This window comes from Tetranychus urticae, chromosome 2 (genome assembly GCF_039701765.1).
Source record: "Tetranychus urticae isolate SD_2017Ah chromosome 2, NJAU_TeUrti_SD_1.0, whole genome shotgun sequence".
Classification (NCBI taxonomy): domain Eukaryota; kingdom Metazoa; phylum Arthropoda; class Arachnida; order Trombidiformes; family Tetranychidae; genus Tetranychus; species Tetranychus urticae.
The window spans coordinates 22,110,185-22,136,348 of record NC_142959.1 but is presented as its reverse complement, the minus strand read 5'-3'; the positions used below and the strand labels follow the sequence as shown (position 1 = coordinate 22,136,348).

At 31.3% G+C, this 26,164-nt stretch overlaps 2 protein-coding genes and 1 non-coding gene across 8 annotated transcripts; 1 reads left to right on the top strand and 2 right to left on the bottom strand.

Annotated features, from left to right (window-relative positions):
• Positions 1-601: 601 nt before the first annotated feature.
• Positions 602-16,479, top strand: LOC107369011 (uncharacterized). Of its 4 annotated transcripts, none has more exons than XM_015936934.3 (4): positions 602-939; positions 13,464-13,610; positions 14,790-15,408; positions 15,502-16,479. In XM_015936934.3, the coding sequence occupies exons 2-4, from the start codon at positions 13,515-13,517 to the stop codon at positions 15,516-15,518; spliced, it is 732 nt and encodes a 243-aa protein (XP_015792420.2). In that variant the 5' UTR covers positions 602-939; positions 13,464-13,514; the 3' UTR covers positions 15,519-16,479. The 4 variants fall into 4 exon arrangements, with proteins under 4 accessions (XP_015792420.2, XP_015792419.2, XP_089123658.1 ...); XM_015936933.3 differs by having other exon boundaries at positions 13,460-13,610; XM_089267532.1 differs by lacking the exon at positions 602-939 and adding an exon at positions 3,739-3,913 and having other exon boundaries at positions 13,460-13,610.
• Positions 12,162-12,232, bottom strand: TRNAG-GCC (transfer RNA glycine (anticodon GCC)). The gene has a single exon. It is a non-coding gene; the product is annotated as a tRNA-Gly (tRNA).
• Positions 16,480-20,154: 3,675 nt separating the features above from the next.
• On the bottom strand, positions 20,155-26,145 carry neur (E3 ubiquitin-protein ligase neur). 3 transcript variants are annotated; one of them, XM_015936894.3, is made up of 6 exons: positions 25,564-26,145; positions 24,845-24,963; positions 24,187-24,696; positions 22,962-23,214; positions 21,787-22,499; positions 20,155-21,673 (listed from the first exon to the last, which is right to left on the bottom strand). In XM_015936894.3, exons 1-6 carry the CDS (start codon positions 25,566-25,568, stop codon positions 21,486-21,488), a joined length of 1,788 nt encoding a protein of 595 aa, XP_015792380.1. In that variant the 5' UTR covers positions 25,569-26,145; the 3' UTR covers positions 20,155-21,485. The 3 variants fall into 3 exon arrangements, with proteins under 3 accessions (XP_015792380.1, XP_015792381.1, XP_089124147.1); XM_015936895.3 differs by having other exon boundaries at positions 25,661-26,145; XM_089268021.1 differs by lacking the exon at positions 25,564-26,145 and having other exon boundaries at positions 24,845-25,026.
• Positions 26,146-26,164: the final 19 nt, after the last annotated feature.

Below are 26,164 nucleotides of genomic sequence, written 5' to 3'. Positions count from 1 at the left end.
AACTTTCAGATTAAAAATATTGTTTAACATTTAATCGGCAACTTATGACAGGTAACTAACAATACAAACCCTCGCCAAAGAAAGCAGAGCCTCATCCAACTCCTACATACGTCAAACTGGGAGTGAGATTTATTCATTCCCAAAGGTGCTTCATTCACATTATTTATAACTCCATTTGTTTGCTTCTCATTGTAATATTTGACCTTTCACGCTTTCAAATAAACAATCATGAAATGTATTCCCAAAGAAATGAGTCCTTTATTGCCGCTTAAACCAGAGATGAAAAGTAAAACGGTTCATTTTAAAGAAACGCAAACCGAAAGGCCAGACGAGAGATTAAACTTGATTTTTTGATAAAAAACAAAAGATTGAAAACCCAAAAAATGAGACTGAAATTGGGTGAAATTTGATGAAACCAAAGTAGAGAAAAATATCATTTCAAGTTGAGTCATGATGAAGTATTGACAGTGAAAAAAACATTTCATTCAGACACCAATTGTTATCAAATTATGCGCATGTTGAATTCAGTTTTTCAGGATAAGAGAGAAGAAAAAATAACAACATTTGCAACGAAATTTTCACAAACATTTCACTTGTATTTTTGCACTTGACGAAGTTTCGCTTTCATTTCAAGCTTCATTGTTCAATCAATTTTTGATTCAATAATTAAAAAGCTTTGCAATTGCAATCAATTTTCTTTCACACTCATGTAACAGTAAAATCATCGAAAAAAGACTGAAAAAAACATCGAGAAAATTTCATAAAACGTTTCAGCATTCCGTTGATTCAACAATTCCAAACGTGATCTTGTGCATCGAACAGTTAGAACAGAAAAACTTTGTGAACCAAATCAACTCATCGGCATCAACTTTTCTCAGTTTATTCATATTCTAATTTCAAACTGTTGGATTTGAACAAATCAAAGGAAATCTGATAAAGGTAAGTTCAGTAGCGTAAAAAGAAACAAAAAACTGAATTCCAAATGACACTTTTGTTGACAAAATGTGTTGAATCAATAAGCGTTCATTTTCATTTTTTATTCGCCTTCCTTTATTCTGTCCATGAACAGTTCTTGACTGAAAAAGAAAGTGAAAATCAACAAATTTTCGTCTCAGTTTGAAGTATTATTACAGAATGAACAAGAGACTTATTGAAAGGGAATTTTAAATCAGACAAAAAACGAGAAAAGGTTGAAATTCATGGACTTTTGACTTATGAATAGTTCAATTTATCAACTTCATTATCAAGTCTTATTGTCATTTATTATAAGAAAAATGTGAATCTTCTTTCCAAGTAAAACTTTTCATTGAAGAAGAAGAAGAAAAATATTAATCAAAAAGTAAAGTATCATTGAAAGAGAAGTTCAAATTTTCTCAAATTTAAATCAATCATTGAAACTTATTTTCTCCTCTAATCTCAGGCTTTCTCATTTTCATGATACAGCAAACATTATTAATAATGTTAATAACAATGTTGAAATGACTACCTTTTCATGTCAACATAATCGTCTTTTTTCGTGATTTTTAACCTTTTCTTGTTCATTTCTTTGAGCAAAGAAATTATTTTATTTTCAAAGAAAATGAACAAAAGGTGCAAAAGTAGGGAAAGGAAAATGCCAAGAATAACAAGAATAACGATAAGTATAAGTATTATTATCATCGTTATCATCATTAAAATGCTATCATGACGCTTCTCTGGCTACAGGCTAAAGTTGTATTAACATTTAATTTGGAATAAACAATTTTGTTTCTTTTTTTCTTCTTTATTTATATTCTCAACTAATATTTATCTTCAGTTTGTTATTATCATCGTTGATGCACTTATACGCCGTGATGAATGTTACATGATTGATTAGGTTATTTATTAAAGACGAACATGAGAAAAAAAGAAAAATGTTTTTCAATTGTTCATTTCAACTCCCAAAGGTTTCATTAAGTATTGATCAATTTTGATTAGAAAAGCCAATTTTGCTTTCATCAACAAATTCAATGAATGATTAATCATGATCAGTTGAATACAATTGATCAATTAACCAGCCATTTATTTGCAAGTAATCTTAAGGTCAAAAGAAAATGACGAATTGACAGAAATGGAAATTTTGTTGGTCACTCCGAAGAGAGAAACGATGAAGAAAATTATACAAAGTAAAATTGAATTTGAACTACAATTCGTAAGAAAATTTTTAGCTCGAGCTTGAGCTTGATCTACTCTTTCAGGGAAATTTTTAACTTTAAATTCGCTTAAAAAGCAGTTCTGTCCAACCTTAAGTTTTAGGTTTTTAAAGCAAACCAAGAATAGAATGTCCATTCGAATTGAAAAACGAAAGTGAATAAATGAGAGTAAAATTAAGAGTTTTCAGCATTTTGATGGAAGTATTTAATTTTATATTTCAAACAAAAAAGTTGCTTCAAACAAGTTGCTGCGTTTCTAATCAAAAGCAAACGCTTTATAAAGCATTCAGGGATTGAAGTTTCAAGAATACTCTCAAACGTTTGGATCGACTTGCAAAGGGAAATAAAAGATTCCCTTTTGAAGTAAGAATCGAAAGTTTAGCTCCAAGTTGCGAGAGAATTCTCAGATTGAGACCACAAAAATCATGATCTTAAAGTGTAGAAATCTTCTAAAACTAACCTGAATATGGACTAACATTAACTAAACTTCGGTTTGCTAAGTTGGGTCAATCATAAACAGATATCGGTAGATTTCGGTATCAATTTCGAGCTCAAAACATTGTCCTGTTTGTTTATTAATGAAATTCAGTTAAACATTTAAGCTCTGTAGAGTAAACACTCGAAGCAAACTGAACCTAACGATCAGGACAAAACTGAAACATTGGGTCGTCAAAAATACTCTAAATTTAATGTTTTCAACCATTTTTAAGTTTATTGCAAGGTTAATGTTGAACTGCAACGATATCGCAACTCAAAAATTGTTCATTCAAATCGAATATTGATATCTTTGATTGACAACGCGGAATTGGATGTTGAGCTTGAAAGTATTTTTAACTCGGAAAACAAGTTCATCTGATTTTTCGCTTCGAATTGCTCAATCTAAAAGTTTTCAAAATCTTTTCATTTCACAAAACATTCAAATGCTGTTCATGATTATCTCTATAGTCAACAAATGATCTTGATAAATCCATCAATATAATGGAATGAAATTTGCCATTTTATTCAAATATATCCAAAGGGTCAACAGAATTTGAAAATTGATGTTAATCCAATTGTGAATATAAGAAGGAAGAAGGAAATGGTAAATAAGTGCAAAAAGATGAACAGAAAATATCATTTACCTTTTTATACAAATAAGAGGTAAACAATTTCGATAACTGGCTGAATATGCTGAAGACACTTTGACCAATTTTCATAATAATATCATCAGTAGAGCAATAAAGATAATTCAAATGAGAGAAAAAAAGGAAAAGCGAAAAAATTGTTCAGTGAAATACATTCGGTTCATCATTACAATTTCATCAATCCTAATGGTTACACTGTTAACTTTTAACCTTATCTGAAATTCAACAGTTCTCGGAATCTTGGACTATCTTTTTTATCCGAATATTTGATGAAAATATTTGATGCTAATAATGATGATGAGCAAAGCAAACAAAAATAGATAATGTTTACGAGTTGATAAAGTTGGTTCATTGATAGTGATAACTCCCAGTGAGGCTTGGACTTTTTTCTGATTCTTTGTGAATGTCTTTCGACTTTTCAAGTTTTCTTTTTCTTTTCTTGCTGTCTTTTCCTCTGATTGGCAACTTGCTCCTTGAAAGTTTTCCAGTGTTACGATAATGGATTGATCATTTCATGTTTACTTGTGTATTCAGTGGTGAACCTTTCAGGTGTGAAAAATGTGAAAATGGAAATAATGTGATGCAGAAATTGGCACAAATTTTATTCCAACTGAAGAGGTAAACTTGAAAATTTTGATTCTTTATTTTTGTTTCTTTCAAACTTAAAAACGATTCCATGTTTATCAATTTGTTGTTTTGTTTCTCGCCAGTTTCACGGTTACAGATTTCAGAATTTATCTTGTTCATTTATCCTTTTGACTTTTTGTTTTTACTGTTGATTTAGAACTTTCAGTGTCTACATTTCATGGTCATTCTTCAAGTCAAACGATTGATTTAACCTCATTCAACTTGAATGTGTGCTTGGATTAACCTTGTAAAGGTAAAGCTTTTCAATTGACATTCACAGAGAGTTTGGATAAATTGAAGAGAAAACAGTTTTAAAGCATATTGTTCAAGTTATCTTCAATAATTGGAAATAAAATTGAACTGGAAAACAATGGAAATTCAATATTTTTGCAGGTAAAAAGAAAAGAATCGCTTCTGATTCAAACTATTTATGTAACCTAAAGGTTATTTCTGTACTTTCATGATAATGAACTTGGAATGAAGTAAACTAGTTCCATGAAGAGTAAATGGAATCTTGTAACAATACTCTTTCAAAACTTTACACGAGTTTTGTTTTTCATTTGCAGGTCAAAAATAGTTAATAGGAATCGTTTTAAAGCAAAAATGTAAAATGAACAGAAGATTGTTTACAATTCATTTCCGATTTTCATCAATAAATCATCATAAATATGTGAATATTTCGAGTGATACAGTTAGTGATGCAGTTAAGTTACAAAAACTATTTCACTCGATTCTGAAATGCTTGACTTCGTTTACTTTTCGTTGATCATTATAAGCATTCTAGTTGAAAAGCTACACAAATAAAAATGTATCTTGTTGATCTTCAACTTTTAGATGTTTTATCCTGTTAAGATTCATATCTGTCCATTCACTTTGAAAGATCCATTAAACTGTCAGTTTAATCAGATTGCATCTTCGATCAACCTTTTGCATAAGTTTTGAATGATATTAAAGAGAAATAAGTTATATTTTTAATAACCTGCTCGGAGAAAGTTTGGTACAAGTTAGTTAATATTTTTTCTCCGAAACTATTTGTTCATTAGATTTGAAACTTTCTAGAAATGATCATAATGATAGTATCTCTATTCGATTCAAATTTCAGAAAAATAGCTTGATTAGTTTATTAGATTTCTCCAATAATTAGTTGCGTTTCATTCAGCCAAAATGCCGAATTTCTGAATACCCTTTTCCATGAGTTAGGTTTCAGGTCATGTAATTATTATTGCCTTCATAAATTTCTTTTTTTAAAAACCTATTGTAATCACCTGAAGCTCGCAGTATATGCTGGTAATTTTTAGGACTCAAAACTTATCGCAATCAAATAATACAGACAAATAATTAAAGTAACTCTTCGAAAAAATGTTTTTAGGGCAAATTTTGAAGCCTATGGCAAAATACGAAAAAAAAGCGTTAATCCTGTCTCTGAGGGCGGATTAAATGGCCCTACTAGAAAATACTGATTTTCAGCTTTTGATTGATATATAAAATGTTTAATGATTACTATCGCTTAATAGTTAAATTTCATCTTAACAATTTGTACCAAACTTTTTCCGAGCAGGTTAAAAGTGTTAACTAACGATTTCAGATGTAAATAACATGCAAAAGTTTTCATTTTGATGGCCTCAAGTCGTCAGTCCAGGAAACAAATTGCACAGTTTAACGGTGGTTCCTCTAACATTGATAGCAGTCCTTAGAGCTTTTAAGTTACTCTATGTACTCTGTCCAAAAAAGAAGGACTTCTATTGCAAAAGTTTACCAGACTGAAGACAATCGAAAGCTAATAAACATAGTAATTGACTACTTTAAGCAGTTCAGGTTGATTGATGGACGAATTGGTCGATAAAATTTGCTATATCAATATTCAAATATCGATGATTATGTTCAGGTAATATTAAAACCTCTAGTTTGTGGTTTCAATATCACTTAATATTTGTCTTTCAGAGTCTAACTGCGATTTTAATCAAAGTAAAAGTATGAAAAGGTTTATTGTTCAAACACAATTTACTAAAAAAGGAAACATCCATTGATCTTTTGCTAAACTTGTCCACTGTTTTTCACTTGAACAATAACCATTGGTCAAAGCAGTGTAAAGGTCGATAATTTGTTTCTTTTACCTTGATTAATGCTGAAAATATTGACAGACATGTTCACAACTTAAATGAACTTGCAATGTAAGTTGAATCCAACGAGCTTTTGCAGTGCAATTACGATTAGAGTCAATTATAATGCAAAATGCGATTGTAAAGTGCATTATGAAGAAGAGTTAACAAATATCGCTTTATAAATCCTAATACATCAAGTTGATTAGCGGTAACCAAACAGGAAAAAGTTACAGTTTAACTCAATTAACCTTTAACTTTTCAAATAATACAGAGTAAACAGTTGATATTGTAAACGTTTTTGCTTGAAAAGAGAGTTAAGTAAACTTTTCTCATCATCAGTCTAATGATGAGAATACATAAGTTTTACAAACTTATGATAATTTATGAATTTAAGGCTAAAACTGAAGCTCATGTTATTCACATTTGAATAGATAAACACCAATTTAACCAGCAAACAGTTGAGGAAAAGGGAAAAAATTAACCGATCATGAAATGAACCTTTTATGGATAATCTTCAAATTAGACTTTTCCATCTTTTTGCAAACAGAAATGAATGACTTCTCAAAGTTAATCAGAATAAATCAATATGCAAAGGTAAATAAAGTTGATGAATTTTCAGGAGAAAAGCTAATTTGCTTTCCATTTGTTTAATAGCAATAGCGATCGAAACTTTTTAGCCAATTCTTTCGATTCTTTCCGATTGATTTTTGAAACAGATTTGATGATAATTTCATTATTTCCCTTTCAATTTGGTTCATTGAAAGCAACAATAAATTCTTATTTCGATGATGAATGGTTAACAGCGAAAAAGTCTGATCCATTATTTTCATTATTCAAAGAATCAATCAATCAAAGTTTAAACCCTTTTCTTTCCTCGTTTTCTCAAACAGAAATGAACACAGAAAAAATGTAGACTTGATTTATTTCCATGTATTGGTTAATGGATCATGACAATGATTATGATGAAAAGGTTAGAAAACAATAACATTTGTTATTTTGTTGGATGAAAGGATGAAATTAATTTATTTTTGCTTCTTTTCAATGAGAAACTCTTGCATTTTCGGTGTAAAGATGTAAAAAATAATGTTTTCTTGTGGTTTTCAAATTGATTCATTTTAATGAGCTGTCGTAGGCTTGCAATTAATTCTTATCATGGAGTTTAAATTTTGGAGAAACCTTTTTCTTCTCAACTAATTTTCGTCAATGAATATTTCATCATGTACAAAAGTGAATTTTTATTTATAATGTTTTCCAACTAATTTACTTGTAAAATAATTCCAGGTTAGACTTGACTACTTTTCAAGTTTGAAATGATTAAAACTCAATCAATACAACTGTTTCATCAATTTATTGTCACGATTATGGGAAAAGGTTTGATTCCTCACGTTGCATCAAACCTCGAAAGACAGAACCTAAATATATCCAATTTTGAACTAAACAATACATTTATTGCATTCGAAAAGCAAATACCTGGAATAAATGTATTTATGTATTTGCTTCCTTCAACTTGCGTAGCTTTAGTAGCCTGGTCTCAGTCTTCATATTCGATCAATGCATTCATGCGATGCAAAAAGAACGATTGAACAAACTTTGGTACAACCTTTTGAATGGATGCGCTGCACTACTCTGACCAGCAATTTGTTCGTTGGTAGGTTGAATCGGTTTAAGCAATATTGATCATTACATCAGTAGCACCAAACATTAGTTCGTTAAACACTTGATGTCTATCTTGTTTAACAAAACAAATCGCTCATTTACTAGCTTTTCAAGTCTAGTTAATGCAACTCTAAGCATATTCATGTACCTTTTGACTAGACTTTAGACTATTATATTTCAATATCGACGCGAGATTCATCGTTAAGAGTTGAATCTCTTCTGGAATCATTAGTTTTCACTCAGACTGATGCTAAGATATTAATATGCGTTAAAAGAAAACACAATTTAGCAACAAAAGGAACCTTTTCTTTCACTAATTCTTTCAATAATTGTCTCAAAGTGAACAATCAGTTCTTTCTTTCATATTTTAAACATCATAACATTGTTTTAATAACCTTAATTTCATAGAAACTCGAGCAATTATACAAACCAGAAAAGTTTAATTCATTGAATAGTCTTTCATTGCATGAAAATAATCTGTTCGTAATACGAGACTTTCGAGAAAATAGCATTCTATTCTATAATAAATGCATATTTGCAAAAGACGAACTGTCTTGTGTCTTTACTGTTGCTTTACTCGGCGACTTTATCGAAGATTAAACTTAAGCTTGCAAATAATAATGCAAAACCAATGATGCTTTATAACCTTTAAAGTCAAGTCGAGTTGTAAACTTTCGCAGAAAATGTTCAACTCAAACAAGTCTTTGGTTTACTGAAACTTTTGTTGCATAAAACAAGGCAAAATTGAGCAAGCTTGATACTTTAATCCCAAATTGGCATGAATGAATTTTTAAGCTGCAAGTTTGTACCTTTTTGGGTTTCGTCTTGTTCAAGTTGTGACAAATGATGGGATAAGTGAAGGAAACATTTACAGATGAATGTCAACTTGCAGGTATTATATGTTAATTTGCACTTGTCAACCATTAATAAATCTCTACTATTAAAGGTAAACTTACAGATTGACAATATTCTCCTTTTCTCAATAGGAATGCGTTCAAATCTTCAACAGATTACAACGTTATTAATAGACATATTAACGCAAATTAACAACAAACAACAGTGAATCAACTTTAATACTCTTTACTTCCAGGGAATTGTTCTTATAATAATAATGTTCATCAAGATCAAGGCAACAATCAAAAGAGAAATGAAAACTTTTACTCTCATCTAACCTTGCAGTTGAGAAATCTTGAAATACGCTGGAACATGATGAATGTTGGACGAAAAAATGAAACTTCAAGTTGAAAAGTTGATGAAATATTTCATTTACTTTAATAAGTCCAACAAGTTGAACATTTTTCACCTTCTTTTGGCAAAGACAAAGGTTGAAAAGGTTTTCATTAAAGTCGATTAAAGTTTATTAAAGTTTATAACAACGATATAAACTGTTGAAAATAAGTGAAGAAAAAAAGGTTAAAAAATGACGGAAAATATCAAATAACTTCTCATGGGATAGTTTTACTAATGATTCACCTATTTTCTTTCGTTTCTCAGTCTTTTCCAACGAAATTGAACACAATTTCATTGTGATGGTTGACAATGATTCTCAATGAATATCATTATCATCATCATCAAAGGGAACAACAATTTTCACCTTATTTAGTTTCACTTTGTCCATTCAACTGGACAACAGAAAAGCTTCAATTATCTTCAACTTTTTTCCCTGTTATTCCTTCATCTTACCTTTTCAATTGTTTTCATGATAAACCTGATTCCCTTGACTACAATTACTCCATGTTGGTTTCAAGTGTAAATAATGTCCTTTTGGACAAATAAGGTTCCATCAAAACTGTGAAGTAAATGATTCAATCGTTCAATGAATCTTTTGCAAAATGTTCATTAAAAAAGAAAAAGAATTTAAAAATTTTCTGAAACTCGAAAGCAAAAAACTCTGTAAATGTTGATAAATCAGTCGATTATTGGAATGGAACAAAATTTTCAAGAAAATTTTCATTAACAACTTCCGTTGATTAAAGTCGAAAGTTTTCTTTGAATCATTTTCACCAACTTTTCATTTACTAATTCATATTCAAGGTTGGAAAAGTTGAGGCAATTGAAGAATCGATAATTTAATTGAGAAAAAAACTGAATTTTATTCAACTTCAACTTCGAAGTGAAAAGTTTCAAAGGTTCATTTAAAAACATTGTTAGACTGTTAATATGATTAAATTGTTGTTACCCTTAAAGGCAAACCAACAATCAAGTAAATTGAGACAAAAAGAGGGAAACTTTTGATCGAAGTTTCAATTTAATCAGAATAACAGAAAAGTCAATTTTACCATTATTCTGATAATGATAATGCACTTCAACATGGAAATATTGAACTTCTTTTTTCTCGATAAACAATTGAATTAAAGATTTGTTGTCTTTTCTCCTCTTCAAATTTTCTATCAATTTTTTCGTTCTTCTTGATTCTGATAAAGTTTCATGATTCTGAGAAGTTGAGAGAAAAATTTTGTCGAAATTTTCTCCATCGAATTTTAAATGGATTATTTGGAAATTTATTCATATCGTAATTGAATTTGACAGGCAATTCATTAAACCCTTTTTCGACACTTGGATTGATTATGGTCTAATGACCAATGGTCGGTAATTGGTGATTAATTATGTAGAATTACGATTGATTGTTTTATTGTTTCATTAGTTTCTAAAACTTGTTTCCCTGTTCAGGGAATGAAAGGTAATTAACTTGATAACAATTAGCTAACGAAAACTGTTAATCCATAAACGTTGTTCAACTTTACCAATTTACTTGCAATTAATTGCAACAATAAAATGAATTGTATTATTATTATCATTAAAGGAATAAAAGGAACAAAAGTGGAAATAAAATCGATTCCAATTTTTCTCATTCCATTTGTTTCCATGAAAAAAGCCAGACAATGAACGTGGAATCCATTCAGGGTAGAAAAGGTTCTTGAAATGAATTTAAATTTATCCAACTTTTTCTCATGATCTTGTCAAAAGTGAAATTTGTGTTTATATTTTGCTTCCTTTCCATATTAAGTTGGAGGAAATATTTTTCCAATCATTTTTTATTCAAACATTTTTTCATCAAAACTTTGTTTTTTCGTACAATTTTGAATTCACTGAGAATCGTCGGAAACGCCATGAAAATAGGAATCTTTTTTTAATCAAATTTTAAGTTTTCTTTTTTCTGTTTTCGCTCGTTTGTTACAGAATCACTTAGAACTGTTTGTAGGTGAAATCTATTAAGAATTTGTTCATTACTGAGTTTAAAAGCTGGGATTAAGTTAAAATCATTAAAGATCTTTCTGAAAATCGATATCTAATTAAGAATGAGAAACTTCGCAACATTTCTGAGTGATTTGGATTACTTTTGATTCAAATTTTCTCTCGTTTTTTGGTTCAGTTTAAAGGGAAAGATCCTTGGGATTCTCCTTTGAAATTGAATACGATTTGTTGGACAATTTATTGTTGGATGAAGAAGTAAATATTTACTCAAATCCATTTTTAATCAAATTTTCCCATGAATTTTGTATACTAACTCGAGTGATTGAAAGATTGAGATTTCTTTATGGATCAGGAATGGTTATTTTGAACCAACTATTAATCGTTTCCGCGAACAGTTGACGGAAAAGGTCAAAGACTCATGTGGTTAACTACATTATTATGTATCATCGCCTGTAATACAATAATATTAATAGTACAACTTTGCCTTTCTGTTTGAATTGGCAAGTATTTTTAGCAATAAACTTAACCAGAAAATGGGTAAATTTTTGATGATCGCGAAACGATTGCTTTCCTATTCAGCTGCCATCGAATAAAATTTTCATGAGCTTTTGGCCTGAAATAGGTCAAAGATTGTCCAAATGTGTCTACGTTCAAATCGCCAAGGAATCAAGAAACTGTAGAAAATTAGTTTACAATTTGATTGAAAGGACAGATAATCAAATTCAGGAACAGCTCTTGTGCTAGAGTAAAACATCAGAATCTGGTGACGATACCAGATAATGAAATGCTGGGAAAAATTTTGTACAAGTGAGTTGACCTTTTTCTCAGAAATTATATGTTCAGTAGGCTTGAAATCTTTGAGAAATGATTATATTGGACATTCAAATCAACTTTTAAAAAGTTATTAGTTTATTAAATTTTGTCGACCAATTGCTCGCGCTTCAGTCAGTTCTAATGCTACAGTTAGACTGGGCAGCGTATTTTTACGATTTTTAATCTTCTTTAATCAAATACAGCCGAAGTTTTTTGCTTAATATTCCACGAATTAAATTAATAATTAAAGAAATGGAAATGAAATTTGGTGAAACTTAACTCCACCTTAATTAGGGACCGTTGACAAATTGATTCTCATTATCTGCTATTCAACTGTCAACTTTTCATTCATCAAAAAAGTTTCAATAAATGATTAGACCAAAGGATTGCCGTTAAAGGACATTGATGTAAAAACAGTGTGAAAAGTAGTTTCGCACAAAGAAAAGAACTTTTGAAAAGTTCGAAAAAAAATATGCAATGGCCGGGAATCGAACCCGGGCCGCCCGCGTGGCAGGCGAGCATTCTACCACTGAACCACCATTGCGACTATACATACATTTGAACACAACACTACATAAACTTGAAACTGGGAATGATTGATGGTTCTTGCCTTGAAGGCTCCAAATGCATTAATATCTTCTTTCCTCTTTTTAAATATTTTATGATCGATGATGAATCAGTTCTTTTCCATGTTAATCAGGCATTTGTCATGATAACATTGCCAACAGGTTTAAAAGGTTGATTAAAAGGATTGCTCATTTAATTAGTCTAACAAGTCTGACAACTTTTTCTGTATCAACTCTAATGGATTAATCAAGTTGAACAAAGGGTTCATCAGTTTCAATGTAACAAACGTGCCTTTAATTAACAGTAAATCATTTAACCTTAACCTATGGGCATGTTTAGCTCAATTAGTTGATTAACAATTAAAGGCACAAATGGACCTGAAAATGGATTGAGATTGTTTCGTTTTCATTTGAACATACAAATTGATTCAACAATAAAAAAAACTCTAATTTCCAAATCAAATGTTCATTAAATTAGACCGGTGAGAATCAAAAAATGTGTGTTTTTCAATTGAATTAATTTCCAACGTGCGCAAGGTTAATGTTCATGTTTGCAAACATTTAAATTGCTTATTTTATTCAAATCTTGTTCATTCATTGATAATTAGGAAAACGTTTAACAACAAAGTAAATATTATTTTGCTTGATTGTCTTTAATTTGATTCATCAACAACAATCAATCATTTCTTTGAGTAAAGGTAAACATGCATTCCTTCAATTGAAACTTGTTTTCAAAGAGTAAAGTTCATTGATTATGAAACATTGTCAGCTATTTATCATGTTAATTAGATGATTAGCAAATTAGTTCCGAGTTCAGGTGAATTAGTTTCAAGATAAGCTGAAAAACCCTGAACATGTTTCCCATTATTTGTGAAGGAAAGGTTTATTGAAAAGGTTTTAATTGTGACAACTTTTGTGTGTTGTGATTAAAGTTAAAGGTTGGCTTTAATTGATTTTATTAACCATTTTGTTAAATGATTAATCAACTTTTATCGATTATGAATCAAATTTCTTTTTGTTTGACAATCTATTGAAAAGGTTGGCTATTTTAAGCTTTTTCAAATCGTTTTTTTGTCAACATTTTACGTTGTTTTCATTGTTTCCTATTTTGGATTAACTTCCGAAATTTGAGTTGATCCATTGATTAATTGTAATTTTTAATATTGAAATTTTTTACCTTTTCTTTTCTTCTCTTCCCTGACTAGGAAGGTTAATTGAAGGTGATTACAAGTGTTTATTGATAATTAATCCAGTCAATCAATGGCTTTTGTTCGTTGCTCCATTTTTATCCTCCTTCTTGGGATTTGGCCTTTGGTTTGGGCTTCAGATTCAGTTGAACCATCATTTGATCATCAGGTGAGCCTTTCATTGGTCATAATTAATCATCTTTTTACGGAAACACAATTTTTGTTAATCAATTGTTGAATGTTGCTAATTTTAGGTTTTTTAACAATTTTACCATTTATCACTGAATCAGTTTTTGCTTAAGTTTGTGATTTAAGGATGATGGCCATTCTGAGGCTATTTAAAAGGTCGAAGTAGCTATTAATTTTGGATATTTTATGTTTCCTTAGGCTTTAATTGTTGCTAATTAATTGGAAATTTTAGTTTAACTTTTTGCTTTATTCACGATTCAACTTGTACGACATCTATTGAAGGGAAAGAAAAGCTTTCTTTGTTTACTTGAGATTTTAAATTTTAGATGTTAACTGATCAGTTGTTAATTTTATTTGGTATCAATTGCTTATTTTATTTGTGTTAAATTTATTTAAATGTAATATTTGAACTCTCTTGGTGTTCAAATATGTCACCAAATAGTCTCAGTTTCTCTTTTTTCGTGTTTAAGCCTAAATGAGGTGAGTAAGAAATGTTGTGACTCAAACTTGGTCCAGATCAACCAGTTGATCTCACAGCTGTCAGTGGAATCAGTGAAATGGAAATATTATTTTTCAAATATTATTGAGAGGATTCTTTGTTTTCTGGAAATTTCAAAAAGTCATGGGTATGGCTGAGTGACTTTGAATCTACCTGCAAGGTCTATCACAGTAACCTCTTTTTTTGGTGTTGAGAAAAGATGAGACCACACATGAATATGAAGTACATAATATCAGGCAATTTGGCTTATGTTAAAGACGATTTATTACAGAATGTCAATCAAACGCGCTCTGGCCTTTTGGAGTAACTGGAAAAATAATGAGGGTGGAGGGAAAGTCGAAAGTCATACGTACGAAATGCAAGGAAAAGTGGCAAAGCTTGGTCATAAATATGAACCAAAATATGCAAATTATGTGATTTTATTTGTGAAATGTTTAATCCAAGCTCAGTATATTAAGAGTTCACCAAATACTGTGTGATAAACCACCGGGTATCCTCAAGTCACTCAAACATACACCAGCTCAATCTCAGTGAGCACGCTTTGAGTAAAATTTGAATCAAAAGCTGGAAAATTGATTTCTTTCGTGCCAAATTAATCTGATTTTAATAAGATGAATATTTTTAATTTACAAATGAATTTCGTTATTTTTTCATTGCCAGTTGAACTCTCGTGAAAGTAAGGATGGAAAAGAACGTATTGATGGCTTAAGCTACTTTTTGGATAATCAAAGGTCTCTTATTCCATTAGTTTCATCGCCATCATCTTCATCTTTATCATCATCTTCTTCACCTTTGACTCCATCATCTCCATCATCAGCTTCATCAGTGGCAAATTTATTAAGGAACAGCAACAACAATAATTTGTATGATTTATATGGTACCAAAGGAAACAGTTATTTAGCTACATCAGCTGACGAGAACGAGAAAAATTTTGCTGATGATTATGTTGTCGATTTACCTGGCAAGAGAAGATTTATACCGCTTCGAGGACGTAAGGATGATCTGTTCTTTCATCCAAGATCAGACTCATTTTACACAGCCTTCGATGGCTACAGGAAGAAAGCCGCTTTCACCGGAATGAGAGGTAAAAAGATGGATTTATCTTCACCAGTCAATAATAGGCAAGGAGCATTGATCAGAAACATGATGAACAGGAACGGTTATGGAGCCATGGAAGACTCACCTTTGATCAGTTTCGCCAATCTTAATGATGTCGGTGCTTATAAGCGTAGTCGACCTTTTGCCGCCATGCGGGGTAAAAGATCAATTCAAACGTCAAGTAAGTTCCCTGAATTTACTTATAAACGCACCAATTATGGTTATTGTTTACTAATCTTTGTTCTCTCTTTTCATTCATTTTATTCTCTTCTAGATTTGTTACCATTTTAAGGAGCAAAAAAGCAACAGCAATCAAAGAAGATCATGCAAACGATTAAGAAAACAAAAATAATGATAAATCTATAAAAATATTGTTATCAAATTCATATTTATCAGCTAACTTGAAGTTAAACTTAAAATTAGATGTGAATAATATTCAGTAGAGAGCATAAAAATTGTCAACTTTTTATGCTTGTTTTAAAATGGAATCTCTCAAATTAGGCTTGAAAATCAAACTAATTTCAGAGATACCAATTAGTATCCAGAGAATACGATTTTTACTAACAAAGTGTCAGCAAATAGAGCAAAATTTCGATGTAAAAATTGCTGTTAAATTGGCCTCGATTAAAAAAATCCGCAAAAAATGTTAACAAGTTCGATTACAATATTACAAACTAATTCACTAACAGTGCTAGTGTGTGTGTTGTCACTCTTAGAGCCATTTTTAGAATTAAAAATGGACTTGAAAATGTTGGAGCGATTGCTAGAGGTCCTAATTCGGGTTGATCCTAAATCAACCTAAGTCAACCCACCGACAGACAGCGCTTGGTCGATTCCTTCAAAAACCTCCATAGAAGTATTAAGCTTCCTACTTTGAGTCAATATTAACTCAAATTGTTATGTTTATAAAAGCCAAAGGACGTCCATAACAGTCTAAATTGTTGGAATTTTAATCTTCAACTCATGATGTTTCAACTCAGCAAATCTCAATGATCTAATTTTCATATTTATGAGAAATAAGTGTTTAAATGAGTGACAGTTTTTATGCTCTCTACTGTATATTTCAGCCGATCTCTATTCCTTATCGAATATCATTATTTTAATTTTGTGCTATTCATCATATTTATTCATGTTCAATTTGATCATATTCATCACTTAAACTTTTATTTGGAAAATGCTTGTTCAGTTTCGATCTTTTTTGTTTAATTTAGAGTGAAAAATTCATTATTAATTAAATTCTTTTTGATTAAATTTCTCTCAATTATTTCATTCCCTAAATGGATCAATATCACCCTCAATGCTTCAAATGATGATATAGTTTCGTCAAATTAAGACCCACTTTTTTCAAATAAATCCAACTTCAAATCTCAACAAAGCGCCTGATCTTGCTTGACAATTGAATGTCGATGTCTTTTGATAGATGGCTCTAGCGTTGTGTTTATGTTTGTCTCTTCGATGTTGATGTTTATTTGAAAAGAAGCTCTTCAACAATTGAAGTTCAATTGTCTTAATCTTGATTACTTATTGATTAGAAGAGATGTTTATAATGCTAGTTAGGCACATGACGATCTAGTTGTATCTTAGTATCGGGTTTCCACTGTCTTTGTCTTATTATTTCTCTAAAATCGTGCAATAGCTATTACTACAGTCTTTCGCAACTTCGGAAATGGTCAAGCTTATTATTCCTTGCTATGAAAACCGTCGTGTGGACAATGGTCAGACATACACTGTTTACATGATTGATGTATACCACAACGGATCTTGGCGTCGAATCGAAAAAAGGTATCGAGATTTTTACCAATTTCACAAGGAATTGAAAAAGATTTGTGTAACACCCAATTTCCCACCAAAAAAGATGAGAAACATGAATAACAACGTGATACAAGAGAGGAGGAAACAATTAGAAAGATATTTACAAGAGCTGTTAACAAATGAATTGGCTCAACCTGCTATTTTCCAATTTCTCTGTTTAAACCAAGAGGAGGTAAAATCTCATAACGAATGGAACCATCTCAGACCACAATCAATGATAGTATTTAAAAATGATTTGATCACTTGTCCATTGGATGGGACAAAATCAAAGCTTCCTGATATTGTTTTACAAGGAGCTCTTGAAGCATTTTACTCTGCAGATAACCATCATTATTGAAATGCTAAAGCAAATATTCACAGCTCTTATTTTTTCAAATTTAAAGTTATTGGAATTGCGGAAATCACACTGAATCTAAAGTTCTTTTGGAGCGAAGCAAATTAGATTTTTTTTCATCATGTTTAATAGCTCGCAAAAATCAAGACTTCTACTTAATCTTTCCTCTTCATCGATGCCAATCTTCAATCCTTCAAGATTCGATTATCTTCCATTGTGCCAACCAGTTAAATGTCCAAACAGATTCAACTAACCAATAATTTTTCGAAGATGTCATATTTTAAAAGCTCGCATCAAGCTATTGCTACTGAAACTTATTTGCTCACAATTTTGGAATGGTCAAGACTCAGCCTGTGAAAGTACACTTGATATCTTATTTTAGTTCTTAGTGAAGTCTTAATTTACTGTTGATTCTTTACATTAACTTTTTACTTATTTACTCGAAAAGAATGATTTTTATACTATTAGAAAATATTCCTCAATTCAACTTTTATAGCAATCATCAAAGGTTTAGCAATTATTGGTTAAATTGCTCATGCTGTTCACTACTTACGCTGATTTTCGTAAAAATTATACATCCTGTTACCTTGAATCATCTCAGCTGATTTATACCATAGGAGAAATAATCAAATCATCAGCTAATCGACTCTCTACTTGCATCCATCAAATTGATCAACAATCGCTCGAAATGTTTTCTACTTCAATCATGTTAAACGATTCTCATTTCCTTCTCTTTTGGTCTATCAGTGTGAAACAAGAAACTATCTTTTCATTATACCTTTAATGAATGATTAATGTTAACCATTCCCAAATTTCCACCCCTCTTCCTTTCGTCTCTTTTTTCATCTTTTTTACTCTTGTTTCCTTCATTCATCACTTACTTTTGTCACGATCATATTACACCTTAAACCAAAACAACAACGCCAACCTGATTATCAAAAGGCCAAAGAAGCACAATCATGTGTTAAATTATCTTGAAGTCTCTTTGGTCGTGACTTCAACCAAGGATTCATCCAACAAGTCAATCTGGAGCATAATTTACATCTCATTCCACCCTCAATATGGATCCAATGCGAGTCGAAACCAACCCAAAAAAAGCAACACAGAAATGCTCAAAATTAGGTTCCTTATGATTTATTGAAAACAATATTGTTTACAAGATCATGAGGTCAACAACAATACAATAGAGTTTTCATTATCAAGCTAACTTGGACCATCAAGTAAACAACATGAATAGTCTCTATATTTAGTCTCATCGCATTTGAATCATTAAATTCACCTGTTGAATAACGTCTATACTGGTTCAGTTCGTTTTGACTATGAACCCAAATCAACGAAGTAAACCTTGATGAAAAACAATCAAGAATAGAATATAAATTAGCAAATTGTATTTCCTTTGGATGTAATATTTTCTCTGTTTAATAATAGTTATGATTCAGTTTAACCTATCCCGTTGTTGCCGCTATTTTGCGTCAATTTACGTGAATGTATATAAATGAATAGAAAGAATACAGTAAAAAATAAATTTTCCTAAAAAATTGAAACTTTCTTTTCTTTTTCCTATTCTCATTACTATTCTTTTACTATTTTCTTGCCTTCTCCTTGTTATTTGTATTATAAACTCTCAAGAAATGAAGGGTGTGCTCAGTATTTTATCCGAAACTCCTAAAATAGTAACCATAAAGAGCTCCGGAAGTTCAAAGTTGAAATAAAAGAGTAGCATTGAAATAGGTGGATGCTATTTCCGTCAAAAGGAAATCACTTTTTCTTCTCAAGAAAACAAGCTTACAAGGTTTAGCCTTTACCTGCTACAACAATAAACCTATCATCGCCTTTGGAAATGCTAATTTAACATTTCCCAGTCAATAAGACCAAAGAATCAACAATTGTAACCTTTTAGTATATGAGGTCAACCCAAAACTAGAGCTAACAAGTTAGTGTTGGCTGTTGAAGAGACGAGAATCCTGTCTATTTGAAAGTCAATTGTTTCAGTTTGTATACATTTCAAAGATATAAATATAATCCAATTAAATTTGTCAATTAACTTTCACTAACTCAAGTAAAGCAATTGCTAATGTCGGACTTAATTTTCAGTTGAAATTTCACATCTGGCTCAGAGTAGAGGAATGACCGGCAAGTTCAATGAGAAGAAAGCTTCATAAATTGGATTAACTTTTCAGGGTTCAATATTTAATCTTTACGGCTTTGGAGCTCCTTGAAAAAGGATAACTCAGTCTTCAGTTCAATTGGAAAAATCAGCTCAGAAATATTAATCTCTAATAAGAACAGCTTCAATTAGCTTTACAGTTTAGCTTTACATTGGGTCTTAATTCATCATTGAGATAACCTTTGTTTGTCAGTTTTTGCTGAGATTCTAGTTTCACCGAAACTCTACATTAGTTAATTATCATCATTATTATTGCTAATAATAACTAAACCTCTCCCATTTTGATCTCTTTTATCCTCTTCGCCATCTATTCTTCATCTTTCTCTGACTTTTGTACCTTTCATCACGATTACCTTTCACCTCGCAAAGGTTGATCATTTGTAAATTATACATTCAACAAATTCGTGATCAATTTCAAGGTTAATCTAGCCAAGTCTAGTTAAATCATCATAATCATTTGTCTCACTATTATCCTCTTAATCACCACCTTACAGATTCAAGCCAAGCCTTGATACAAAACCAGATAATCAAATTTTATCCCCATTTAATATTTAGCCTGGCTTTGGATGGGAAAAGGTATAAAATTAATTTAAATTTACAAAAAAAATGGAAACTTTGTTTCATTGAATATAAAAAAATTTATTTTTCAATCTTAATTCACAGTTTATCCTTATTTTAGCGTTTTTTACATTAAAGTATAACCATTACATTATACTATTTACAAGACTTGATATTGTACAAGCAGTGAAGAGATTCAGTTTGCCAATTTGTTTAATTTTCATGAAAACAAAAGACATTTTCAAAAGATTAATTACAACAGAGATTCCAGAAAAAAATATCAGTTATTATACATTTAGGTGAAAAAATAAAGGATTTGAATATATTATTACATTTTGTAAATAATTTTAGTTGACTTCGCAAGCCCAGTTTTTTTATTGATCTGGGCTTGGTGATGATAAAGATGAGAAAAGATGAAAACATAATGCATAGTGGAAGAAAACGAAGGAAGATGCAGCATAATTTTGTTGATCATCATGATGATGCCCATTTCCTTTACAAATTGTTATTCTTATAACCATTATAAGTAAAACCGTTGTTTCGTTCGTATTAATACATATTGTATAAGATTCTTTTCTTTTTCTTGTTGCTTGCTTCTTATCTTTCAAATGAAAAACTCGGGTGTGATCAGTTTAAAAAAAACATCAGCGGAAGTTTATGGAGGAGAAAATTTGGAGAAAAGAAAATAGGTGGACGCCATTTCCGTTCGAAGAGAATCCAAACTTTTTTGGTAGACTAAGAATACATAATTAAAATTAGTCTCTTGTTTTATAAATTTACTGTGTGAATGTATTCTTGATTCCTTGCACTTGATGTTGCCCTTTTTGCTTGTAAAATGTCAATACAAGATGAAGCAGGAAAAACAGGATAAAAACTTTGCCAATGAGTTATGAGAAAAGTTGCTGACAATTTTGATGTTCAAGATTAAATCAGATTTCAATTTCTCATTACATCATGGTTAATAGAGGCTTTGGTTTGAGCTTTCATTAGTCTTGGACTGTTCTTTTGAATGTCAAATAGGCAGCTTGGTAAGTAATGTTACAGTTTTAAAGTAGAAACGATTTTTTTTCACTTCACGAAAAAAAACTTTCCCTTGACTGTAGAGTTTTGAAAATGTAGAAAATGATAACATGTATGAAACCATGGCAATATTTCCTTCTGTTGATTCTTCCATTTTTTTACGTTTAAGTTTATGTTTATGAGGAGATGTTATCTCTTCTCGACCAGAATGAACCTCGTTTGATTAGATTTCACTTTGACTGTTGTTGATCGATGAAAAGGATTTACCTTTCCATAATCGTGTTGCTCTTAACGATGATAATAGTAACCAATTTATAGATGATATCGAGATAAAACTTGAATGTGTAAAGCACGGGAAACGAATGTTTTAAGCATAATAAGTTCTGATAACATCCAAAATTCGTGCTCGACAAAGAGGACATCGACCACCGTTTTGCCCTTTCCATTGTTTAACTGCACAATCGTAACACATACACATGTGACCACAAGTGTAGAGGACACAATTAATGGGCGCCTCAAAACAAACTGTGCATTCCGACTCAACATTCAAAGATCCTGAATAGAAGAAAAGATAAGAAAATTATTAGTAAATTGTAAAAGAAATAAAAAGTGAAAGCTATTTTAAAACTAAACACAAAAAAGAAACGTTAAAAAAAATGAAAACTTACCGGTAGAATGACTGGATGGAATAGTTTGACATGTAGATAATTTCGATGATTGTTGGTATGGACTTAGATTAGCTAATGATGAATCATTTTCAGAGGATAAACCATAAGTTGACCAGTATTTTTGTCTCAGAGTGACCATATTTTTTGATGGCATTCTCGACTGATGGTGAGGTGGTGGTGAATAGTAATAAGTTACTTGTGAAGCGGAAGATGGTGATTGTTTAAGGTTTAACTGTTTTTGTTGACTATTGTTTTGTTGATTATTTGTCTTGATTGAATTCACTTTTTCGCACATCATAGCTCCAAGTGATTTAACCTTGATTGTACTTCCATAAAGGTCGAAGAAAGGATAGAAACTTTGAGTTTGATCAATATGCATCAAAGTAATTGGAGGTTGACGGTTTTTGGTCATAATAACTTGGCCAGATTCAGTTATTTTAAATGCAATCTCATCTCCGGCAATTGGTTTGTTGGCAACATCTTTAATTACAATCCAATACTCTGGGCGGTCAAGAAGGATGTGAGGATCATCAGGTAAATCATCAGTATTCAATGTTGATGGATTACAGGTTGTTAAACCGAAAGCTAAACTTCCAGTGTACAATTCATCCGTTTTAAGTATCTGGATAACCATTTTCTCACCTAAACGTAAGGGTCGCTGAGAGAAAACGTATCCACGGGAATATTGAGAGTCACATCGTTCAGCAACACATCTATTGATGGGTTAAAGTAACAAGAGAGAAAGAAAAATAGTCATAATTAGATGCTGTTTTATAATTAAACACAAACATAGTATCAAATGACAAAAAACGAGAAAGCAAACGAGATAAACAAGTAGAATCATTTTTAACTCATTGTTTTCATTCAAGAAACTTGAATTGTTGGACAAATTATTTACATGAATGAAATAATTAAATGCGCAAGATTATGTTTTACTATGAGAGAAAAGAAATTAAATATTCAAGGTTTCTCATCTCAGATTTTTCCCTAACCTTGACATCCACTAAGGGCAACATCATCGTAAACATCAACAAGGCTAAAGTATTTGCTAGTTAATTTTTTCCTCTGCTACATTTTTTTTCTCATTTATCACACCTCATTGCATTATCTTTCCATTTTTTGCCTTTCCGTTTTTTTTTGAGTTGAAAAACAAGAAAATAGCAATAAGAACTTACCCATCACTGGATAAAGTGATGTTACATCCTCTAGTCCTATGGAAAGGTAACGGTGATAGGTTATTTCCTCGGTAAATTTGAGGTAAAGGTTCTCGGTTGACTGCCGAAGTTCGTCGAATAGTTGAATATTCAGGGAGAGAAGAAGATGAACCGGATGGTGATGGTAATGATGATGATGATGATGGTTGATGATGGTGATTAGGAGTTGAATAGATGGATTCGGTTAACCTGTTTTCACAAATATACCTTGAATCTATGGAAAAGAGAGGGAAAATTGGAAAAAGAGGAAGAAGTGGATTAGTTGTGATAAATAAAGGTTAGGTAAACCAAAAAAAAGGAATCATAGGTAGAAATAATTGTAAAGAGAAATCCATAAAGGAACAAATTACTTGACAAGGTTAGGCTCAGAAGGCTAGGTTAACCTATTAAGGTTGATTGTTAGCACAGGAAAGAGAAGCTTGGTGAGGTTTTATAATAAACTAATGATGATAATACCTAGAATAGGCTTGGTAGTAACTTAATATTTCATTTTGTTTTTGATTCTTAATTTATTTCATTTTATTTTCATTTAATTTAAACTTTTTTTTGTCTCATTTAATCAACACGCTCAAAGTAAAATAATTTGGTGATATTGATGTACAAAAATGCATACTTTCATTACATAGCTGTATGATAAGTCTCTTTTGAGAGAAACACGAAAAAAAGTTAGATTCGTTTATTTGATAATCGCCTACTCAAGGCATGTTCTTGCTTAATGTTCATACCAACGCCCTTTACAAGCCTCCTCTTCAATCTTTCGCCCTAATTTTCATCTTCTTTTTCATTCTTGATCGCCTCTTCATTCATCATCTTCTTCTACTGGTCTGTTTCAAGTTGATGGATAGTACAAGAATAGTTGAAAAAGGGAAATAAAATATTGATCTTTATTTGAGTAGGATGTTGACCGAATCATTATTGGACTATCTACTGAACCATGGAAAATTAAGTTTCCACACTTTTTTTCTTACATTATCACCAATCAACAGTTAATATTTTTGCAATTAAATTCTCAACAATTTCTTTTCCAATTCAACTGAAACATGTCAAATGATAGGATTCAAACTTAAAATGTAAGAACGATTTCGGGATGTTTGATTTAAAATTTGAATACTTGAATGGTTGCTACTTGGATTTCAAATGTTTACTTTCAATGAATGATTCAAAATTAATTTATATTGATTCTTACCTAAAAATCTAATTGCAGTGGTAGATCCATAAATATCGAGTAAAGCCCATATCGTTTTTGAAACATCAACTTCAGTTAAAAATACTCCTTTGTCATCACCGTTGATTGAGTAATGAGCTTTACCAGATTCATCGACCCAGTACGATAAAACATTTTCGACAACACCATAACGATCACTTAATGCTTTGGCCCAGAATCCAGATTTAGAGGTTAACTCAGGGCAAGCATATTTGGGTAGTTGACCCTTCAATTTGATTGGATCTGTTGTAGTGAATCCAAAACGAAGAGCACCATTCCAATTGGTTGAAGAGGTCATAAATTTAATTGAAACATGTTCGCCAACTTTAATTGGACGAGATGAGAAAACAATTCCTTCACAAAAACTTTCCAATCGTTCAGCAATGGCTCCATTGCCAGATAAACGAATATTATCACCATGAACTTGGTGAAATAAAATGGCTGTAGGTTGATTGGTAATATTTTTATCCTGTTTGTGTTTAGGACATCGAGCTGTAATGATTTAATGTAACCAGGCACAACACAAGGGGGAAAGAAAAGTAATAGAAAAGGCAGAGCAGAAGAAAAATCGATATTAGAATCAAAATAGAAAATCAGAAGGTAAACAGTTTGGAGTGGAAAACAGAAGATTAATACTTACTTATATTCTTAATTTTTTTAAGTATCTTCATTGTGAGTTTGTATGATGAGAATATGTATACACAAGAACAAGAACAGTAATAATTATCCGAGATATGGTAACAATTAAGGGGAAAAAAGCTAGATGAAGTAGATGACCAACAATAATAAGAAACAAGAATCAAACTGTAGTCATGAGCAAGAGCAAACGAATGAATGAAAACAAATTTTACAAACAACCAAGAAGATGAAAATCAGAAGAGAGAGAAGCGCAGACTCAAAATGTGTAAAAGAGAAGATGAAAAGAGAAAGAGAAAGAGAGAGAAGATCGGAAATGGGGAAAATGATGAAGATGAAAAAAGGATCGGATAGAGAGAGAGAGAGAAAGAAAGCTCTACGGATGTATACCATATGCCATTGAATCGTAGGTTAAATTTTCTTTTCCCTCATCATCTTATTCTTATCCATTGGTTCGTCTCTCTCATTTCCTTAGCAAGATTAGCTCACTCATCGCTCAACACAGCGGCTGTTGTTTATCAGGCTTGTTTTTTTAGCTTCTCTCTCCCTTACAACATCAACATCTCCTTTGACTCCTCTCCATCTCTGTCTGTTGAGGCCTTGTTTATGCCTTTTGGTCGCGTGGCTCTTTATCGACATCAAACGACGTCTGTTCACTTACTCTCTCTCTCTCTATCTTCCTTATACCCTTAATGACTTAACGCGTGCCACGCGAACACGTACAACATTTGCTCAATACTTTAACTGACATCTGCCTTTGTATCACTTTTCTTTAGTCTTTCTTTCATCCTCCTGGCTCTTTCTTTTTTTCCCTCTTTACCATCTTGTTCTGCGTCTTCTTGTGTGCCAACAGCTTCCGATTTTTTTATTTGGCTCGTGGCTCTCGTTCAACTTCTATTTCTTATGTTCTGTCTCTTTAGTCCTTTATTCTCTGTCCTTTTCTTTTCGGGTTAATCTGGTTCGCTCCTTTTCTTTTCTCTTTACGACCCTTTAAGGTTCCATTTCAGTCCAAAATTAGATCCATTTTCATTGATAATTTTATTCTTCTTGGCAAATGTTTCCATCTTGACCCTTTATCTTGTCTCTTTTTTGCTTTAAAGTTACTTTTATTTAAAGATAACAGGTCCAACTCGTCATTTGTTACATCATCAATTCAATTTTAGCTGCATCCATTGATGAGGCAATAATTATCAGCAATTGATAATCATTCCAACACCTTTAAAAGATACTGTTAAAGTTGATGAAATAAAGCCGGTCATACCCTTTATCAGATATAAAAAAATAGTTTAATCAAAAAAACTGTCTCAAGGTAGCTTTGTAATCT

Bases quoted from the DNA above. Each gene is read 5' to 3' on its own strand.
- LOC107369011 (XM_015936934.3), top strand. From the start codon at position 13,515: ATGGCTTTTGTTCGTTGCTCCATTTTTATCCTCCTTCTTGGGATTTGG. The intron at 13,611-14,789 runs GTGAGCCTTTCA...TTTCATTGCCAG, and splicing joins AACCATCATTTGATCATCAG to TTGAACTCTCGTGAAAGTAA.
- neur (XM_015936894.3), bottom strand. The intron at 23,215-24,186 runs GTAAGAATCAAT...TCTTTTCCATAG, and splicing joins CACTGCAATTAGATTTTTAG to ATTCAAGGTATATTTGTGAA. The intron at 21,674-21,786 runs GTAAGTTTTCAT...TCTTCTATTCAG, and splicing joins TCCATCCAGTCATTCTACCG to GATCTTTGAATGTTGAGTCG.